Source organism: Macaca mulatta, chromosome 2, assembly GCF_049350105.2.
Source record: "Macaca mulatta isolate MMU2019108-1 chromosome 2, T2T-MMU8v2.0, whole genome shotgun sequence".
Classification (NCBI taxonomy): domain Eukaryota; kingdom Metazoa; phylum Chordata; class Mammalia; order Primates; family Cercopithecidae; genus Macaca; species Macaca mulatta.
Genome location: NC_133407.1, coordinates 153,280,041 through 153,295,520, shown reverse-complemented (window position 1 = coordinate 153,295,520; position 15,480 = coordinate 153,280,041). Strand labels below are relative to the sequence as shown.

Here is a 15,480-nt window from a genome sequence, read left to right as displayed (position 1 = left end):
TAGCCCAGGTTGGGAAGGTATTGGCAGGAGGGCAACCTGGGACTGGCTGCTCTCCTGCAGTGTCCAGAGAGTATCTAGGGCAGGTGAGCTGTGGGGTCTGGGACTCAGAGGCCAGGGCCAGGCCCCACTGGGGAGGCCACAGTTCTGTGAGCAGAGGAAGAGGTTTTTTCCGGGAAGCAAGTATCCTGTCTTGGGAGCGGTGTAGGCAGGGGAAAGGCCAAGGCAGGCAGCAGGCACTGCTCTAAGCCCTTTGCAAGAACTTGCTGGATCCTCCCAATAGCCTTTGGAGGTGGACTCTATTCTTGTCCCATCATTACAGATGAGGAAACAGGCACAAAGAGGTTGAGTAACTTGCCCAAGGCCACACAGGTAGTAAGGGATGGAACCAGGGCTTGAACACAAGCCACATGGCCAGGACACATAGAGAGAGGGAGGGAGGTAGGCAGACGCTGTCAGAAAGAGCCAGAAAATGGGGGTAGGGTGGTCTTTTATTCTAACATTGTCTGTAAATGAGTTACTGAGAATTTTATCTGGTTAGTTGGGCAAAGGACTCAACTGACTCCCAAGTTTGTCCATCCCAAAGGGTGGGGGGGCTGTTGGCAGGAAGGCTGCCCCGAACATGGACCTGTTCTGACCCCAGAGAGCCTTAACTGGGTATTAATGAGTGCCTGCACCTGGTGGTGGGGAAGTGGGAGAAGGGCAATCAGGTTTGCTTCTCCTCTATGCTTCCCCCACCCCGCCACCCACCACCTTTCTGCACTTCCGACAGGGCAGCCCAAGGCTAAAAAGGAAGGACTGAAAGCCGCAGCAGGTGAGCACCTAAGGCTAACAGCATCACCTCCAATCATCCTGGTGGCCTTGATGGGGACAATGGTTTAGTCCAGATGGGGAAACTGAGGGTCAGGTGACTGCTGCCAGATCTCCCAGTTGTACAGGGCTGCGCATGTAGCAGGTAGAATCAGTAGAACCAGTAGAGCCAAGAGCTTGTGGGCCCGGGTGCGAATTCAGGTTCTTTCATGGACTTGCTGTGTACCCCGAGTGAGAAAGCTGCTTCCTTTGTGAGCTTCCATGTCGGAACCTCTAACCTGGGATAATACCTACCTTTGAGGAGCGTCCTGGGATTGGACGGGAAGCCCTTTATCAAATGTAAAGCGTTTTATAACACAGAACACAACCCACACATGTTGGATGTTAAAAAGGAAATGTTTATTTTCGTGTTATAAGGTGATTACAAACTCCTCTAAAAAAAGCAAAGATGAATTTAAAATATCGATATACATATTTATCTAAAAAGCAAAAGAGAAAAAAACCCCTGCAAATACAGGGAATCATATCATAAAACATTTATACACAAAAGCTTGTATACTGCAAGACTGAACTACACACCAAGGATCTTGTTCAAATACAAATGTTCCTCCTCAGAAGAGTCTCTTGTTGGTTGATTTTTTTTTATATAAAAGTTTAAAATACCTTAAAAATATTTTGAAGTTTTAAAAAAATGTCCTGATGAGCCAGACATATTTCTGGAAGGAGGCAAGACCCACGTTCTCAGTTTTCTCTTGTGCTAAATACAGAGTCACAGTTGCTAGGGATTGGGAGATTAATTGGGTAAAAAAAAAAAATGAAGCCAACATTTCAATTTGAAGTCAAATATATAACAGGATGCTCCATCCCTCGGAGAACATGCCAGAACATGTCTGTAGTGACACCCACAAGAAAACAATGAAAAAATGCTTCCTATTACAATGATATATATTCTGAGGGTCAGGGAGAGAAGGAAAGGGGGAGGGCTTCCCCCTGCTTTCTGGACTGCCCACCTCTACAAGTTTTGCTCTCTGGGTTTGTTTTGTTTAGTCTTGTGGTTTTGTACTTCGATTTTTGCACACAGTGGTATTTACTGCATCTACACAGACAGCCTGGCCTGGGACCACATGGGTCTGAGGGATGGATGGGACCTCAGGCCACCTTGAAGGATTTTCTCTCGGGTCCTTTCCTGGCTTCTGTCTGAGTCTTGGGTGGGGTGGGGTGGGGGGAGCAGTTAGGTGCCTGTGCCTTTAGACTGGCTACCCATAGCATTTCCCCAGGGAGAGGGGCTGTGCTGGGAGATGCTGGCTGGGTGGGGGACCATTGTGTGGTGGTACCCGGGCGATACAAGAGTGCCCTGAACTGGGCTGAGGGGCCATGCTGTGCTCTCCCCTTGTGTTTCCCCGTCTTTGGGGGTGTGCTGGGGATCTGGGGGGCAGTGAAGGAGCTGCACATGGCCCAGGGGTTATGCTGTCCTGGAAGGAGAGCATCCAAGGCCATTTCCTGCTGCCTGGAAACTCCTTGCAGAGCCTTGGGTCAGTCTGGAGCCAGGGCGACTTCATCTAAATCCTGCCTAAGGATCTGGCACACCTCTGGCTTCTCTGCATCTCAGTTCCCTCTTGCACAAACAGGGATCTCAATTCCTAGCTCACCAAGGGCTGCTGGGAGGAAGGAGGGCCCCGTGCAGGGCTGGGGTGTGCAGGCGAGGCTGGAGTCACCCAGCTCACCGAGCCACAGTATGGGTCCAGTTCTGCGAGGATGTGGGAGTGTGGGTGCTGCTGCTCCCCTCATCCCTGAACATGGAGGGGAGGGCATTTCCTTTTCCATAAAGGCTTATCTTTGGTTGTCAGGAAGACCTTGAGGATGTTGCTGGAGGTAGCCCTGGTCATACATTCACCATTCCCTGCACCTACCTCGGAGAACCTGCAGTTAGAGCTGTTTCAAGAAAATCCATTCCTGGCTCACAGTGCCTCCCTGGGCCTCAGCTACCTCATTTACATCAAGGGCACTGGGTTAGGGGACCCTGGAGTCCCTTCTCTCCCTGACCATCAGGAAATCTCCACTGTGGCCCTAGCATGGCCCATCTCAACGCAGCATCTCCCACTTCATCTTAAAAAGTTGCTTTAAACAACCCCCTCGTTTCCTTTCCAGATCTGGCTGGCTGGGCTATGTGCGAGCACCAGCATTTCTGATCCATCCCAAGCAGAAAGCAGGTGAAGGACTTTGCCCATTCTCTATACACAGGTGGACCAGAGTCATGAGCTCTCACAGAAAGTTTCGTTCAGACGGAGACATGAAGGTTAGGCATTATTACACAGGTACTCACAGAGCTACGCTCTGCACACAGAGCCAGGGCTGGGCGAGAGGGCTCTGATTGGAGACAGGTGCCTTGGGGAGGGTCGAGGAACGGCTTGGGGAAGGTGGCCGGCCTTCCTTCCAGGCGGGGCCTGGGGACTTGGTCTACATGTGTCTTTGGTCTAGAATTTGGTCTTATAAGAAGAGGCCTTCCTCAGGCCATGTCCAGAATGTTACAATTTGCCTACCAACCCAAAATACTGTGGCCTTTCACCCAGGGAGCCCCTGCTGGGGAGATGGAGACTGAAATGACCACAAATGCCCAGGTAGCCACTGTGTGCCAAGCCCCCTCTTCCTCACGTGCCACCTGCCCTCAATCATTGACAGTGGTTAGTTTACTAAAGTTATATAAGACAAAGGAAAACAGGTCACAATGCTACTCCATAAAATCAGGGAAAAAACAGTAAAATCAAATCAGACACAACGGCAACCATAAATACATAGAAAACTAGGAACAAGTTAAAATCGTTGAGAGTTTGGAATAGGACTGGGTGTTGTTTGACAGAGTAGATAGCTTTGGAAACAGTGAAATGTGTATACCTGCCAAAGATGGGGTTCAGAATTGCCCCTTGGGAGGGGGGCACCAAAGGCTTACCCCTCCTCCCAAATTTAAGAAGGGGTTTCCAGGGTTCCAAGAGCCCCTGCTGTGAAAACTCTCCGGTCTGCACCCCTCGAGGCAGTCAGTCACTGCCTACGTGCGTGGTCGTGTTTCGGTTTCATTCAGACTGAGCTTGGAAGTGACTGTTCAAATGGCACAGTTTAGGTCCAAATAGGGGCCGGGTGGGGTGTGTCTGCCCACGGGATTTGAAAGGTATAGTACCTTCTCTCCTGGTTCAGAGACAACCTCTGCTCCACATAAGGCCCTTGGTCAAGCCAGTTCTGGGGGCCAGGACCCTGACAATCCCAACCTTCTAGAAAACTCTCCTAGGCCTTCTCTTTTGGGTCCCCAGGTGGTAAATGTCTGACACCAGCTATTGCAGGGGTTTTGAAGTCAAGAGCTTTGTTATATCCTAGGTCAGCACCACGGGCTGCCCTTGTTCTGAACTGGGAGCACTTCCCCCAGTGGAGGATCCAGACTCAAAAGCTGCTCTTGCTGTGCCTTGTTAGGTGCCAGGGCAGCCCGGGGTAGCATCTTTAATGAGGGCTTGGCAGGAGTCTCCCAGGCTGAGCGTGGGGAGTGGGGAGATGAGGAAAGAAAGCACCCCTCCCCGACACCGGGCCCATCTGCATGCCTGGGGCCTATATCCTTCGATCCACTCACCTCCCCACCACTCCCCTAGTCCCTCAACAGGTATGTCATGCTTCATTCCTGCAGGCAACTTGAAGAGAGGCTGAGATGTTGCATGGGGAATGACCAGAACCTGTTATGACCCCGTTCAAATGCAACAGACTGATCTGAGCCCTGAGACCCCAGCTCCCGCCGGGAGAGCCTCTAGTCCTTCTCTGCCTGGAATGCCCCAGGAAGGACTGTGGCCTGTGCCTTCACCACCTGTTGTGAGGCTGAGTGGTGAGCCTCATTCCTGCCAGCCTTCTTGGATCTCTAGCAGCTCCCTCTCTGGCCAATGGTTGTTGATGGTCTACTGACTATCCACTCACCATCTCAAAATTAAAAGTGGGATTTTGCTTCTGGTATAAGTTTCTACTGCTCTCAGAATCAGACTTCTGCTATAGGGCCTCCTCATTTAGCTTCGGCCGGTCTCCTTTATGTGAAGGGTTGGTTCATTCCTTTGGCATCTCTTTTCTTTGCTAAGCTACGTTTAATGAGGTATCTCCTCACAGTCCTCCTTTCTCCTTACCTCTGGGTCTGCCAGCTAGTGGGTCCTCTCTCCTGCTATTTCTTCCATCTGAACCAGGATTTGGAAGGTATACCACCTTAAGATGGGCGTAGAGTCCCAGGAAAATTCCATCCTGCGTTTACTGGACAGAATTTTCTGCCAGCTACACAGCACCGAAGAATTGCTTTTGAAAATGAGATCTATTGCTGGCAAGAAGATCAATTCAAGTGGTAAAAGTATATGACAATCTTTAAGTGTATATATACTTATATGTAAAAAAAAAATACAAAGAAAAATTTACCAAATTCCCATAAAATACATCTAATTCAGTATGAAAGCTCTGCCTCTCCACGGACATCTTCCCGTGGGTTTTCTTTTTGTACAAAATATCCCCCAAATCAAAACAAAACACACACACACGATACACACACACACACACGCACACACACATACCCACAATTACATTTTCTGTGACAATTACAAAAAAAAAAAATCCTAGTGCAAATATAAAGCTCTGTAAACCTGGCCCTATGAGAATCTAATGTTAGTAAACAGCAGGAAAGCGGCCGGCCCCGTCGACCCGAGAGAGCTCACATCATGGTCTCCACAATGATGTGGGTCGGTTTCACCAGAGCGCCGTTCATGACGGCGCGAGAGTTGTAGGGCGTGGCTCCCTCGCGCTCCACAGCCCAGCGGTTGGGTTCCCTTGGGGTCAGCAGGTACTTGACTCTCTGGAGAAGGATGACAGGAGTGAGGGGGGAAAGGTCAGGTGGCCTGGTCTCCCCTTCACCGGGGCCATCTGCCTCCTCCTGAATTGGCTGATGTGCTGTTTGTCTTGGGCAAACTCACACCCTCTCTGATCTCCTGTTTTTGTCCTTTTTGGAAATAATGGAATTGAACTAAGGCACTCCTAAGGTCCTGCTAGGCCCGAACTCAAGGCAGAACTCCTGTTGGTAGTTTCCTTCCTTGGCCAAACCCCTGCTTACATTCCTATAGGGACGGGGGACTCAACCTTCACATGCTTTTCTCTTCTATGGGACTAAAATATGCCTCCCTGTGATTCTCTCCCCTGATTCCTCTGCCTTTCAAAGCAGCAGTTGAGTTCCTGTCATTTGTATGCCCTGAGTTGGACAACTGTCTTAAGCCTCCATGGCTCCCACCTTCCCCAAGGAGAAACTCCAAACTCCTCAGCCTCCCATAAGCTACACTTCCTGCCTTCTTGCAGAGACAGGTCTTCCCTAGTTCCGTGAAGGCATCCAGTCCTCCCAGCAGGGTTTACGTCTTAAGGGCTTGGAGAACCTCGCTTGCACTTGAGCTGCCCTTTGAAGAGACAGGAGCTGTATGGGAATTCTATATCACTCCTGAGCAGCGTGAGTTTTGTCCTTACAGTTGGTTGAGTGTCCCTCTCCAAGGATACTCAGAAAATCCATGTCAGAACTAGGACTCAACCAGACTCCCACCCCCGGGTCCACCTCTTGCCAAGTGTCCACTCAGAGACTTGAATAGGCCGGCAGTTGAAACAAATGAAACAAACAAACAAACAAACAAATCAACAAGCCCTCTTTCTAGGCATTTACATTCAACTTAGGTATGTTACAAACTTTTAAAAGCTGCTTATTAAAAGCTACAGTATTTCATTTAAAAACCCAGTTTTCAGTAATCCCAGCACTTTGGGAAACAGGAGGATTGCTCAAGGTCAGGATTTAAAAGCAGCCTGGGCAACACAGTGAGACCCTAACTCTTAAAAAAAAAAAATTAGCCAGGCATGGTGGTACGTGCCTGTAGTCCAAGTTACTCCGGAGGCTGAGGAAAGAGGATCGCTTGAGCCCGTGATTATGCCACTGCACTCCAGCCTGGGCAAAGGAGCAAGACCCTGTCTCTATTATTATTATTATTATTTTAAATCCAGTTTTCCATCTTTTCTTGAAAAGCTGCAAGATCTGGCACCTCCAGGCCCAGGTCCCCTCCATACAGCACCTTCTCTAGTTTGCTCCTAGCCCTACCCCCCTGGCTTCCCTCACCTGAGCCACCTGCCAGCTCTCCCCTCATCACTTTGCCTCTCCACATCCATACAATTGGCTGTGCATGGGAGGGTAGAGGAGAGTCAAATCCCCAGGCAGCCACTTGGGGCTTTGCCTACACAGGAGGCTCAGGCAGAGCTGGAACCATCCTGGGACAGAGATCTGGGTTTGCCAGAAACTGGCTCAGAGAGAAGCTCATGGCTGGCAAGATGCCTCAACTTGTGCAGGTGGGAGCCCTTAAGAGGCACATAAAGAAAGATAGACAGATGGTGGCTCAACTGCCTTCAGAGGGGCCTTTGGTGAACTCAGATTGGCACAGGAGGACGGTACCAGTGTGGGGTGAAGCCTGCCCTCACCCACTCCCCCACCTCTTTCCCCCATGCCAACTCCACTCCACCCAAACTTCTAAATGTGGGCTGGACCAATATTTTAAAATGAGGCTTTGAAGGACACTAAGTTAGTGACCTGTTGGATGTCCCCCTGAACCAATGGTATGTAATTGCTGTGGGCACTCACCAATCAGAACAGAGACCCCAAGACCAATCAGAACCTTTAGAGACCCCTTGCTGTGCCCTAATGAACCCTTTGGCCTCTGGATAGTAAGGACATTCTGGAAATTCTGGTTGGGTTGGCCTGGAGTATTGAGGGGTCACCTGGAGGGCTCAGGACAGTCACTGTTCCCTGTCTGTCCCCAGGCCCAGTATTTCAGTCTGTTAACAGCTCATAGAGCCATTCAGTGTTCTGGCTAAAGACTGGTTGGGGTCCTGCCCTCTGTCCTCTGAAAAAATAGAATGGGTGAAAAGCTCCAGGAAAACCCCAGAGGCCTCCTCAGTTTCAAGGATTTCTTCCTGCCCTGCCAGCTTCCTCAGTCTCCCCTCCCTCCCCTGCCACCAGCATCACCTCCAGGCCATTCCCCTGCCCAGGAGGAAACAGGACCCAGCCCAGCAGGGAGCCAGGGCCCCAGGACATCCTGGCTCCAGATTTTTAAAAGAGAATAACAATAAAAACAGCCCAGAACAAAACAGTGCACTCTTGGAGCCAGCCCAAGCTCAAAAGGTTAAGGGAGATTCTGAGAAAAGAATTTCTTGGAAAGAGTGGGGCCTTTGCCAGGGCCTGGGATCTCCAGGGCTGTTGGAGGAATTTCTGAGAGGACACGGAAGGTAGGTGGGGCCAGGGGAGGCCCCGGCAGGCACAAAGGCAGAGGTCTGGCTGCCGCCACAGATCCGGAGAAGACCCCGAATGGGCTGGGATGATCCTAAATTTGGCTCCTCAATAAGAGAAGGCATCTGGGTGGGGCTCAGGCTTCCTCCCCAGGTTCCTGTCTTTGTCCCACCGCTTCAGGAACATGGCCCCACTGGTCCCAGGATAAAGCCCTAGCTCTTAGCTTGGCATCCAAAGCTACAGTCACCTCTCCAGCCTCACTGCCCACCTCCACCCTGCCAACACCAGGAACACCTTCCCTCTCACATTCTCCACCTGGCAAGTTCCTCCTCGCCCCACAGCCCGGCTTCCAATGTCTCCATAAAGCCTTCTCCCATGTGAACTGTACTTGCTTCCCGTCCCCACAATGCACTCTCCTGCCCACAAGCTGAACCACTGGATGGGTGAGGGAACTATGGCTCAGAGAGGGCAGGTGACTCGCCTGAGATCACGCAGCAAACCAGCAACAATCACCTTTGGCCTCGCGCCTCCCACCTCTCCCGGCCCTCGGCCCAAGCACTCACCACAAGGAACGGCCCCTCGGTTTGGCAGAGGCGGATGATGATGACCAAGGGAACGCAGAGCATGGAGGAAAGGGCCAGGCTCCAGCCCAGCCCAATGGCCCAGTTGGGGTACACGTATGTTTTGTTGTAGGTCAGGGGTACGTACTTGACGAGCGAGAAGATGAAACATCCCTGCAGAGAGATGGGAGCAGTCAGGAGAGGGGTCCTGGGCATTGGGGGGTCGGGGGCTTCTGGGACCAGGACTGGTCTCAACCCGAGGGAAGGGTTTCTCTCCTTGGGAAAGGCCTGGCTTAGGTCTCCCACCCCTCTCTGCTGCCACAAGGATCCCCCCCAGTGAAAACAGAGTCGTTTGCCTGCTCAAAACCCTTCTGTGGCTCCCAGTGCCAGCAGATGCAGCCCAGACTCCTCAGTGCAGCCGGGAGTGTCAGCAGAAGCTGCGCCCCTCCCTCCCTCCCTCCCTCAGCTGCCTCAGCTCTCCCTCCATGTCCACACTCAGTCACCCTGAAGAATTCCTTCCAGCTCCTCTGCCACTGATCTCTGGGTCTTGGCACACGCTGTTTCCTCTGCCTGGCCCTCTTTCCCCCTCTTCTTCTTCTCATCCTAACTTGGCTCCACTGGGCCTGCCTTACTTGCCCAGGCACCACCCAGATCTCTCCTTTCAGAAAGCGAGTGGCTGTAACCATCTCTTGGGCACACGTGTTCTGCCAGACTGCGAGTCTGAGAGTAGGCACGTGTGTGTCTTGTCCTATTTCTTTAACACCCAGCGCAGCTCCAGGTACATATAGCAGGTGCACTGTAAGTGCTAGCAGTGTAGATGAAAGCCTTTTTTCCCTGACTGCCGCCCTCCACCTCTATCTCTGAGCCACAGGCAGCAGGGGCCTGGGCACCTGGGCCTTGTCCTGTTCGGTGTCCACAGCCCAGCCCCAGGTCCATACTAATGGCCAGTGGCCATCAGCATGCATGAGTGGTGGGGTGGGGTCAGCCCTGTGCCTCCAAAGGGAGCAAAGCCCACCTTTCCCTGTGAGAAGAGCACCTAAGGCTGGCTGGGGGCTCCCGGGGCTTCTGCTTCTAGTCAGAATGAGAGCATCTCTGAGGAGGGCCCAGGGTGGCCTCGGATTGGTCCACAATGTGAAAATGGCCAAACTCTTCAACACCTACTAACTGGGATTTGACAGGAAGATGCATCTTTCTAAAGCAGAGTCAGTGATGGGCCAAGGGAGAGCACCAGCCTGCAGGCATCTTTTACTGGGCACCTACTGCTCGTCTGGCCCTGCTGTTGTTCCCATCCCTATGTGTAGGGCTGTGGTTCAGATGACTGAGTCCCAAGAGATGCTGCCCTGGGCCCTCCTAAGCAGGAGGAGCTTGCAGCCAGTGCCTGCCTGTTTCCCATTCCTCTCCATGAGGGGGACTTCATCTCACCACCTGGGAATGCAGCCTATCTCTGACATAGCCAGCTCCTCGGGGAGGGAGATAAGGAAACCGAGGGTCAGAATGGTGAGAACAGCTGCGCACAAGCAAACATTAAACCAGGATGAGAACACAGGTGGGTCAACTAAACTCATCTCCAATGATAAACTCGTCAGTTGTTGTGGTTACTGGCTGTACCATTACTTATTTTTGTGGGGAAAAGTCTGCACTTCAGAGGAAAATGCTTCATGCATATTAAATAACAGTAACAGTCTAAGGTCGTCAGCTGCCACCGGGGTCCTCCTTCACGGTCTCCTGGTTTTATAAGTGGGCAAACTGAGGCCCACAGAGGGAAGTGACTTGCTTGAGGTCATACCATGAGTTAACAGCAACACTGACTAAGTCTGGCCTGACAGCAGGTCACGGAGGGGAGGGCCTATTTGTCCTCAGCACCTGGCCCCTAAATCCAAGGAACATTGGGCCATTTGTGCTCCCCATAGTGGAGTTGTGAATGGCAGGACGGATGTTGTCTTCCTGGCAATAAGCTCCAATGGTCACGACTGATTGCAAACCCTGATGGCTTTGCCATGGAGGAATTCCCATTCACTGGCACCTTGGAGTGGGACCATGAAGCAGACTGCATGGGCAGGTGCCGAGGCCAACTCCAACGTGGCAGGTGAGAGCATCCTCGTGGGAAGAACAACATGGCACACCGATGCCCTTAGGCCTGGGTGAGTCCAAAGCTTTCCTATCCTTGGGGGAACCCAGGACTTCCCCTCTCTAAGCTACTACCCCCACCTCTCCATGGAAACACCCCATTTCCAATGTCTCTGACCTCTCTACTAGATATCCCAAAGGCCCCTCTACTTCCCCAGTGACCCAAACTGAGCTCATGAGCTCTGGAAGGTTTGGGGAAAGAATGTGCTTTCAATTCTGGATCCCCTCAATTTCTCAACATGCTCCAGATACACTGTCCTCTTTTGGGATGCCTCGGCCCTGCACAGGCTGGCTCCTCTGCCAGAAATGTCCTTCCTGTTTTCTCCTCCTGACAAATTCCTACTTATCCTTCAGAACTCAAGCTAACCCCCTGGAGCAGCCTTCCTCCCCTCTCGCAGGCAGCGCTGAAGCTGGGTTTATTACGAGCCCATGCTGAACAGATGCTGCATGAAAGATGGTTTAGCAGGTGAAAATGTCAAGCCCTGGAGAGAAGAGGCCACCAGCTAGAGCCACAGAAATGGAACTCACAACACAGAGAACTGGAGTGATCACAGCCCAGCTGTACTTCATCCAGGGCCCGGGCCGATAGCCAATCATGTCCTCAATACCGTCATAAAGGTTATCACCTCCTGCAAGAGACAGAGGGGGACATTTGCTGACACAGCGTTCGAGGCCAGCAGCGGCTCAGGGGCCATGAGGGAGGGTCTCTGGGACCTGATCCAGGCCTCTGCATCTCCACATCATGGATATCCAAGTGTGGCAGAAACAGACATTTACACAAAATTCAAATGTAACTCTGCATCTTGTATTCTTCTGGCAATCAGAGGCACACCCCAAACCCTAGGTGTGCAATCTTAGGCACAGCCCAAACGCAAACCCAAGGCCTCAAGGAGGTAAAAAGGGAACATTCCAGGTCCTGCACAACCAAGTTCTGAATTTGTGAAAACATCCAGTCACGCCTCGCACCTTTAGCACCAGGAGAATCTTCAGTGTGGCTACAGTGAGATTATTTGTGTAGTCTAGGTAGGGAGAGCCTACTGTTCAACTCAAATTGAATTCCCTTAGTATTCTCTGCTTCTAAAGTTTCTAAGTAGAGAAGCCCAAAGGAGAACCTTGAGAAAGGACACGAAAAAATCTGTACTCACCATATATCCAGGCAATAACAAAACATTCAAAGAATGCAACCCACAAAAGGCATACACCGCTAGCTGCATAGTAGTCAAAGAGCTGAAACACATACATGCCACCCTGTGAAGAAAAAACCACAAAAGGTCGATTTCCTACCTGATCTCTCATTTCTTTCATATACAAAGAGCTCTGGCATATCAATAAGTCAAGAAAACCCAAGAGAAAAATGGGCAAAGACTCTGATGACCAGATAAATATACAAAAAGATGCTCAACTTCATGTTTGACAAATGTAATTAAAAACACACATACAGGCCGGGCGCGGTGGCTCACGCCTATAATCCCAGCACTTTGGGAGGCCGAGACGGGCGGATCACAAGGTCAGGAGATCGAGACCATCCTGGCTAACACTGTGAAACCCTGTCTTTACTAAAAATGCAAAAAATTAGCCGGGCGAGGCGGCGGGCGCCTGTAGTCCCAGCTACTCGGGAGGCTGAGGCAGGAGAATGGCGTGAACCCGGGAGGCGGAGCTTGCAGTGAGCCGAGATCGCGCCACTGCACTCCAGCCTGGGCGACTAAGCGAGACTCTGTCTCAAAAAAAAAAAAAAAAACACACATACAGATAAATGAAAGCAAAATGATGGGTCCACGGGAGCCTGCTTCCCAAGGAGGTGCTTCACACCAAGTGCAGCTGACAGAGAAGACTCCAGGGTCACCCAGCTGCTCAGTGAGCGGCCCTGCAATCTGACTTCCGGGGTGGGGGTTCTTACAAACACCTCCAGGAAAACACTTTTACTTCCGGTGAGGAAAAATGGTGAAGCGAAGCCCTGAATTGGGTTTTCGGAGAATTGTTAAGTGGGACCCATTCCTGGGGAACAGGGGAGGTGGTAGGGGGCATGCAGGAGAGAGCATGCCCTGGCTGGATGCTGGGCTTCCATTCTTAGTACAATCTTTATCTCATCTGGCTTGTCTCTTGCTAGGCACGTCTTAGATGCTCCTGTTCCCTTCTGCTTTTTGCTTCCCTTGTGTGCATCTGAAATCCCCTCTCCTCCTGGCCCCTACCCACCCTCTGAATAGTGTATGCACCCCCACCCACACACCCCAGGCCTTGGCCCTATGACAGGTGACCTGCAAGGCCGTGCACCTCTACATGGCGCTGCAGTATTTCCTGGGAGGCCTGCATTTACCCTTGAGAATGTCTCCACCCCACCCCCAGGCCCGAGAAGAGCACAGAGTCAGGGGTGAACAGAGTTGTGAAATGGATTTCAGCTGAAGATCCTCTTCCCAGGCTTATCAGGACAGAGGGCAGCGGGTGGTCACAGTGTTGCCACAGCAACAGGCAAAATAATTGGGTAGTTTGGGTCAGCTGTGGGCTCCTGAGCCCCCTCATGCTGCCCCCAGTATTGGCCCAAGCAAGACCCCTGAATTGGGTGGGGCTGGGAGATGAAGCCCCTGCCTGGCCCTCTCACCCAGCTGCTGCCTCCACTATGGCCTTCAGGAGGGCATTGGAGCACCAAGCCCGAAACACAAGTGAGAGAGCCACCTACCTCCGTCACCATCGTCAGCCCCAGCAGGTAGCTGATGCTACACACGAAGGCGATGAAGATTTCTCGACGATAACCCTTCCTTAGGAAGGATGGGTAAAGATCAACCAAGGATGTGATCTGTCCTTCGACTTCAACAAACTGAGGAGGGGAAGAGAGAGAGCTGGTGAGCGGCCGACGCTCAGGCCACCCTTGCCTACTGCTCAGAGGGAAGGGCCCAGGCACACACAGTGCAGGAGCAGATGAGACCATCCTTGTGTCCAGAATTGGCCTGTGAGATCAAGTTCAAGTGTGGGAGCCTGACTTCCCTGGCTGTGCCGGGGGAGTCCCACCTGCCACTCCTCGGAGCCAGACAATGTAACATGCGGTGGTCCACACCCAGTTGGCCAAATACTCCACACCTCTGCGTCTTCGCTTAGGCTGTTCCTGCCGCCAGAATGCCTTTCCCCATCCTCTGAAGCTCAGCTTGAGAACAACTGCGCCTCTGAAGCCAAGCTTCTGTCCTGGCACATTCAGGGGCATGAATGTGTTGCCATGACAACCTTCCTCATTGATCTCCATCCTCTTGGAAGATAAGGGTGGTATCCCACTCACTTTTGGGCCTCGAATGCTAAGCCTGGCCAGACATATTGGCTGCTCAGCAAAAGTGATGAATGGGTGGACCTTAGCACCAACTTGCTTGGCAGCTCAGGGGAAGTCTGAGCCTCAGTTTCCCCATCAGTGGAATGGCAGGCAGTTCAGGTCAGATTCACACAGTGGCTTTCAATCCTTTGGGGATCACAGACCCATGAGAGGACTTTTGCATGTGTGCACACACGCTGTGTAACTACCTGCTGCCTGGGACTCCAGGAACCCATCCCTGGGCTCCCAAAGGAAAAGAAGCTGGTTGGAAAAGGCCCCTCCGTAGGTAACATTCCAGGGGGATTCTCAGTCTTTCTAAACCTTTCCATCTATATGCCTAACCATTTATCTTGGGGGTTGCTCCATAGCATTACACAGAAAGCTGCCTCATTTTTAAATGGATAAAACTCCACCCTTGGGTAGGCATCGCCATTGATCTCATGCCTAGCTGATGGTCTCCAGACTCAACTCTTCCCCTCCTCCAGGCATTGTGCACGTAGCACAGTCTCAGAAGAGAAGCTTTGGGGTTAAGGAGCACACAGCAGCACTTTAAATTTGGATGGCTACACCCAAACTTCTCTGCCAACGAACACACCCTCCAAGGTCTATCTGATTCCTTCAAAAGTCGAAGAGCTAATCCATCCTGGACCCAGATGTTCTTTCATCTGAACGAGGCTTTTGGGAAGGACGTTTCCCCAGCATTCCTACCAGACAAATCTAACCCCTTCCTCCTTTGGGACGCATTGCAGGAAAATCCAGGGAAGGAACACAAATGAGGAGAAATCCCTTCCATGTGCTGACAGGGGCTGGAGAGATCAGACTGCCCCCAGGAATAAGGGAAAAGACAAGCAGGAGGCTCTCGAGAGGGGCCGAGAGAAGGGGCTGCTTTTTTGACCTCTGACTCATGTGTCTGTCGCAGGGGTTTTGAAGCTGAATTGCCACTGAATTATAGCAAACCTGCAGCTCAAACGCTAAGCTTCAAAAGGAGTTAAAAATAAAGGTTCTTTCCTTTGAGATGGGGAAATCAGAGACAGGAAGGTCCAGTGTCGCTGTGAATCAGGGCCAAGACCAGCACAAACCCCCATTTCTCAGTTCCTTCGTGCTTCTGGAGAACACTGCTATCCTCCACCAGCCTCTTGGGCCCTCCCTCACTTAAGAGCTTTCCTCTCTGTGAAATGGGAGGATCTTGCCCACTTAGCAGGGATGTTGAGAAAGATTTGAAATTATTAGAGTAAAACCGTTCACCCATGTCAGCAGGCTGGGTGAGCTCTTTGGGTGCAGGAGGAGTGGGTTCCAACTCTCATCTCCTCTCACAATTTGTTGAAAAACCGTGTCCAGGCTGGGTACGGTGGCTCATGCCTATAATCCCAGCACTTTGGGAGGCC

General features: G+C 51.6%; 1 protein-coding gene across 5 annotated transcripts in view; it reads right to left on the bottom strand.

The window, feature by feature from the left end:
- Positions 1-1,184: 1,184 nt before the first annotated feature.
- The window catches only part of SLC6A6 (solute carrier family 6 member 6), an 87,694-nt gene continuing 73,398 nt past the window's right edge, over positions 1,185-15,480 (bottom strand). For 4 of the 5 annotated variants that reach the window (XM_077990329.1, XM_028843176.2, XM_028843177.2 and 1 more), the window contains 5 exons: positions 13,478-13,615; positions 11,949-12,051; positions 11,332-11,432; positions 8,680-8,850; positions 1,185-5,665 (listed from right to left, as the gene is read on the bottom strand). In XM_077990329.1, the coding sequence (XP_077846455.1) occupies positions 5,525-5,665; positions 8,680-8,850; positions 11,332-11,432; positions 11,949-12,051; positions 13,478-13,615 (654 nt within the window). In that variant the 3' untranslated portion in view covers positions 1,185-5,524. 5 annotated transcript variants of the gene reach the window in all.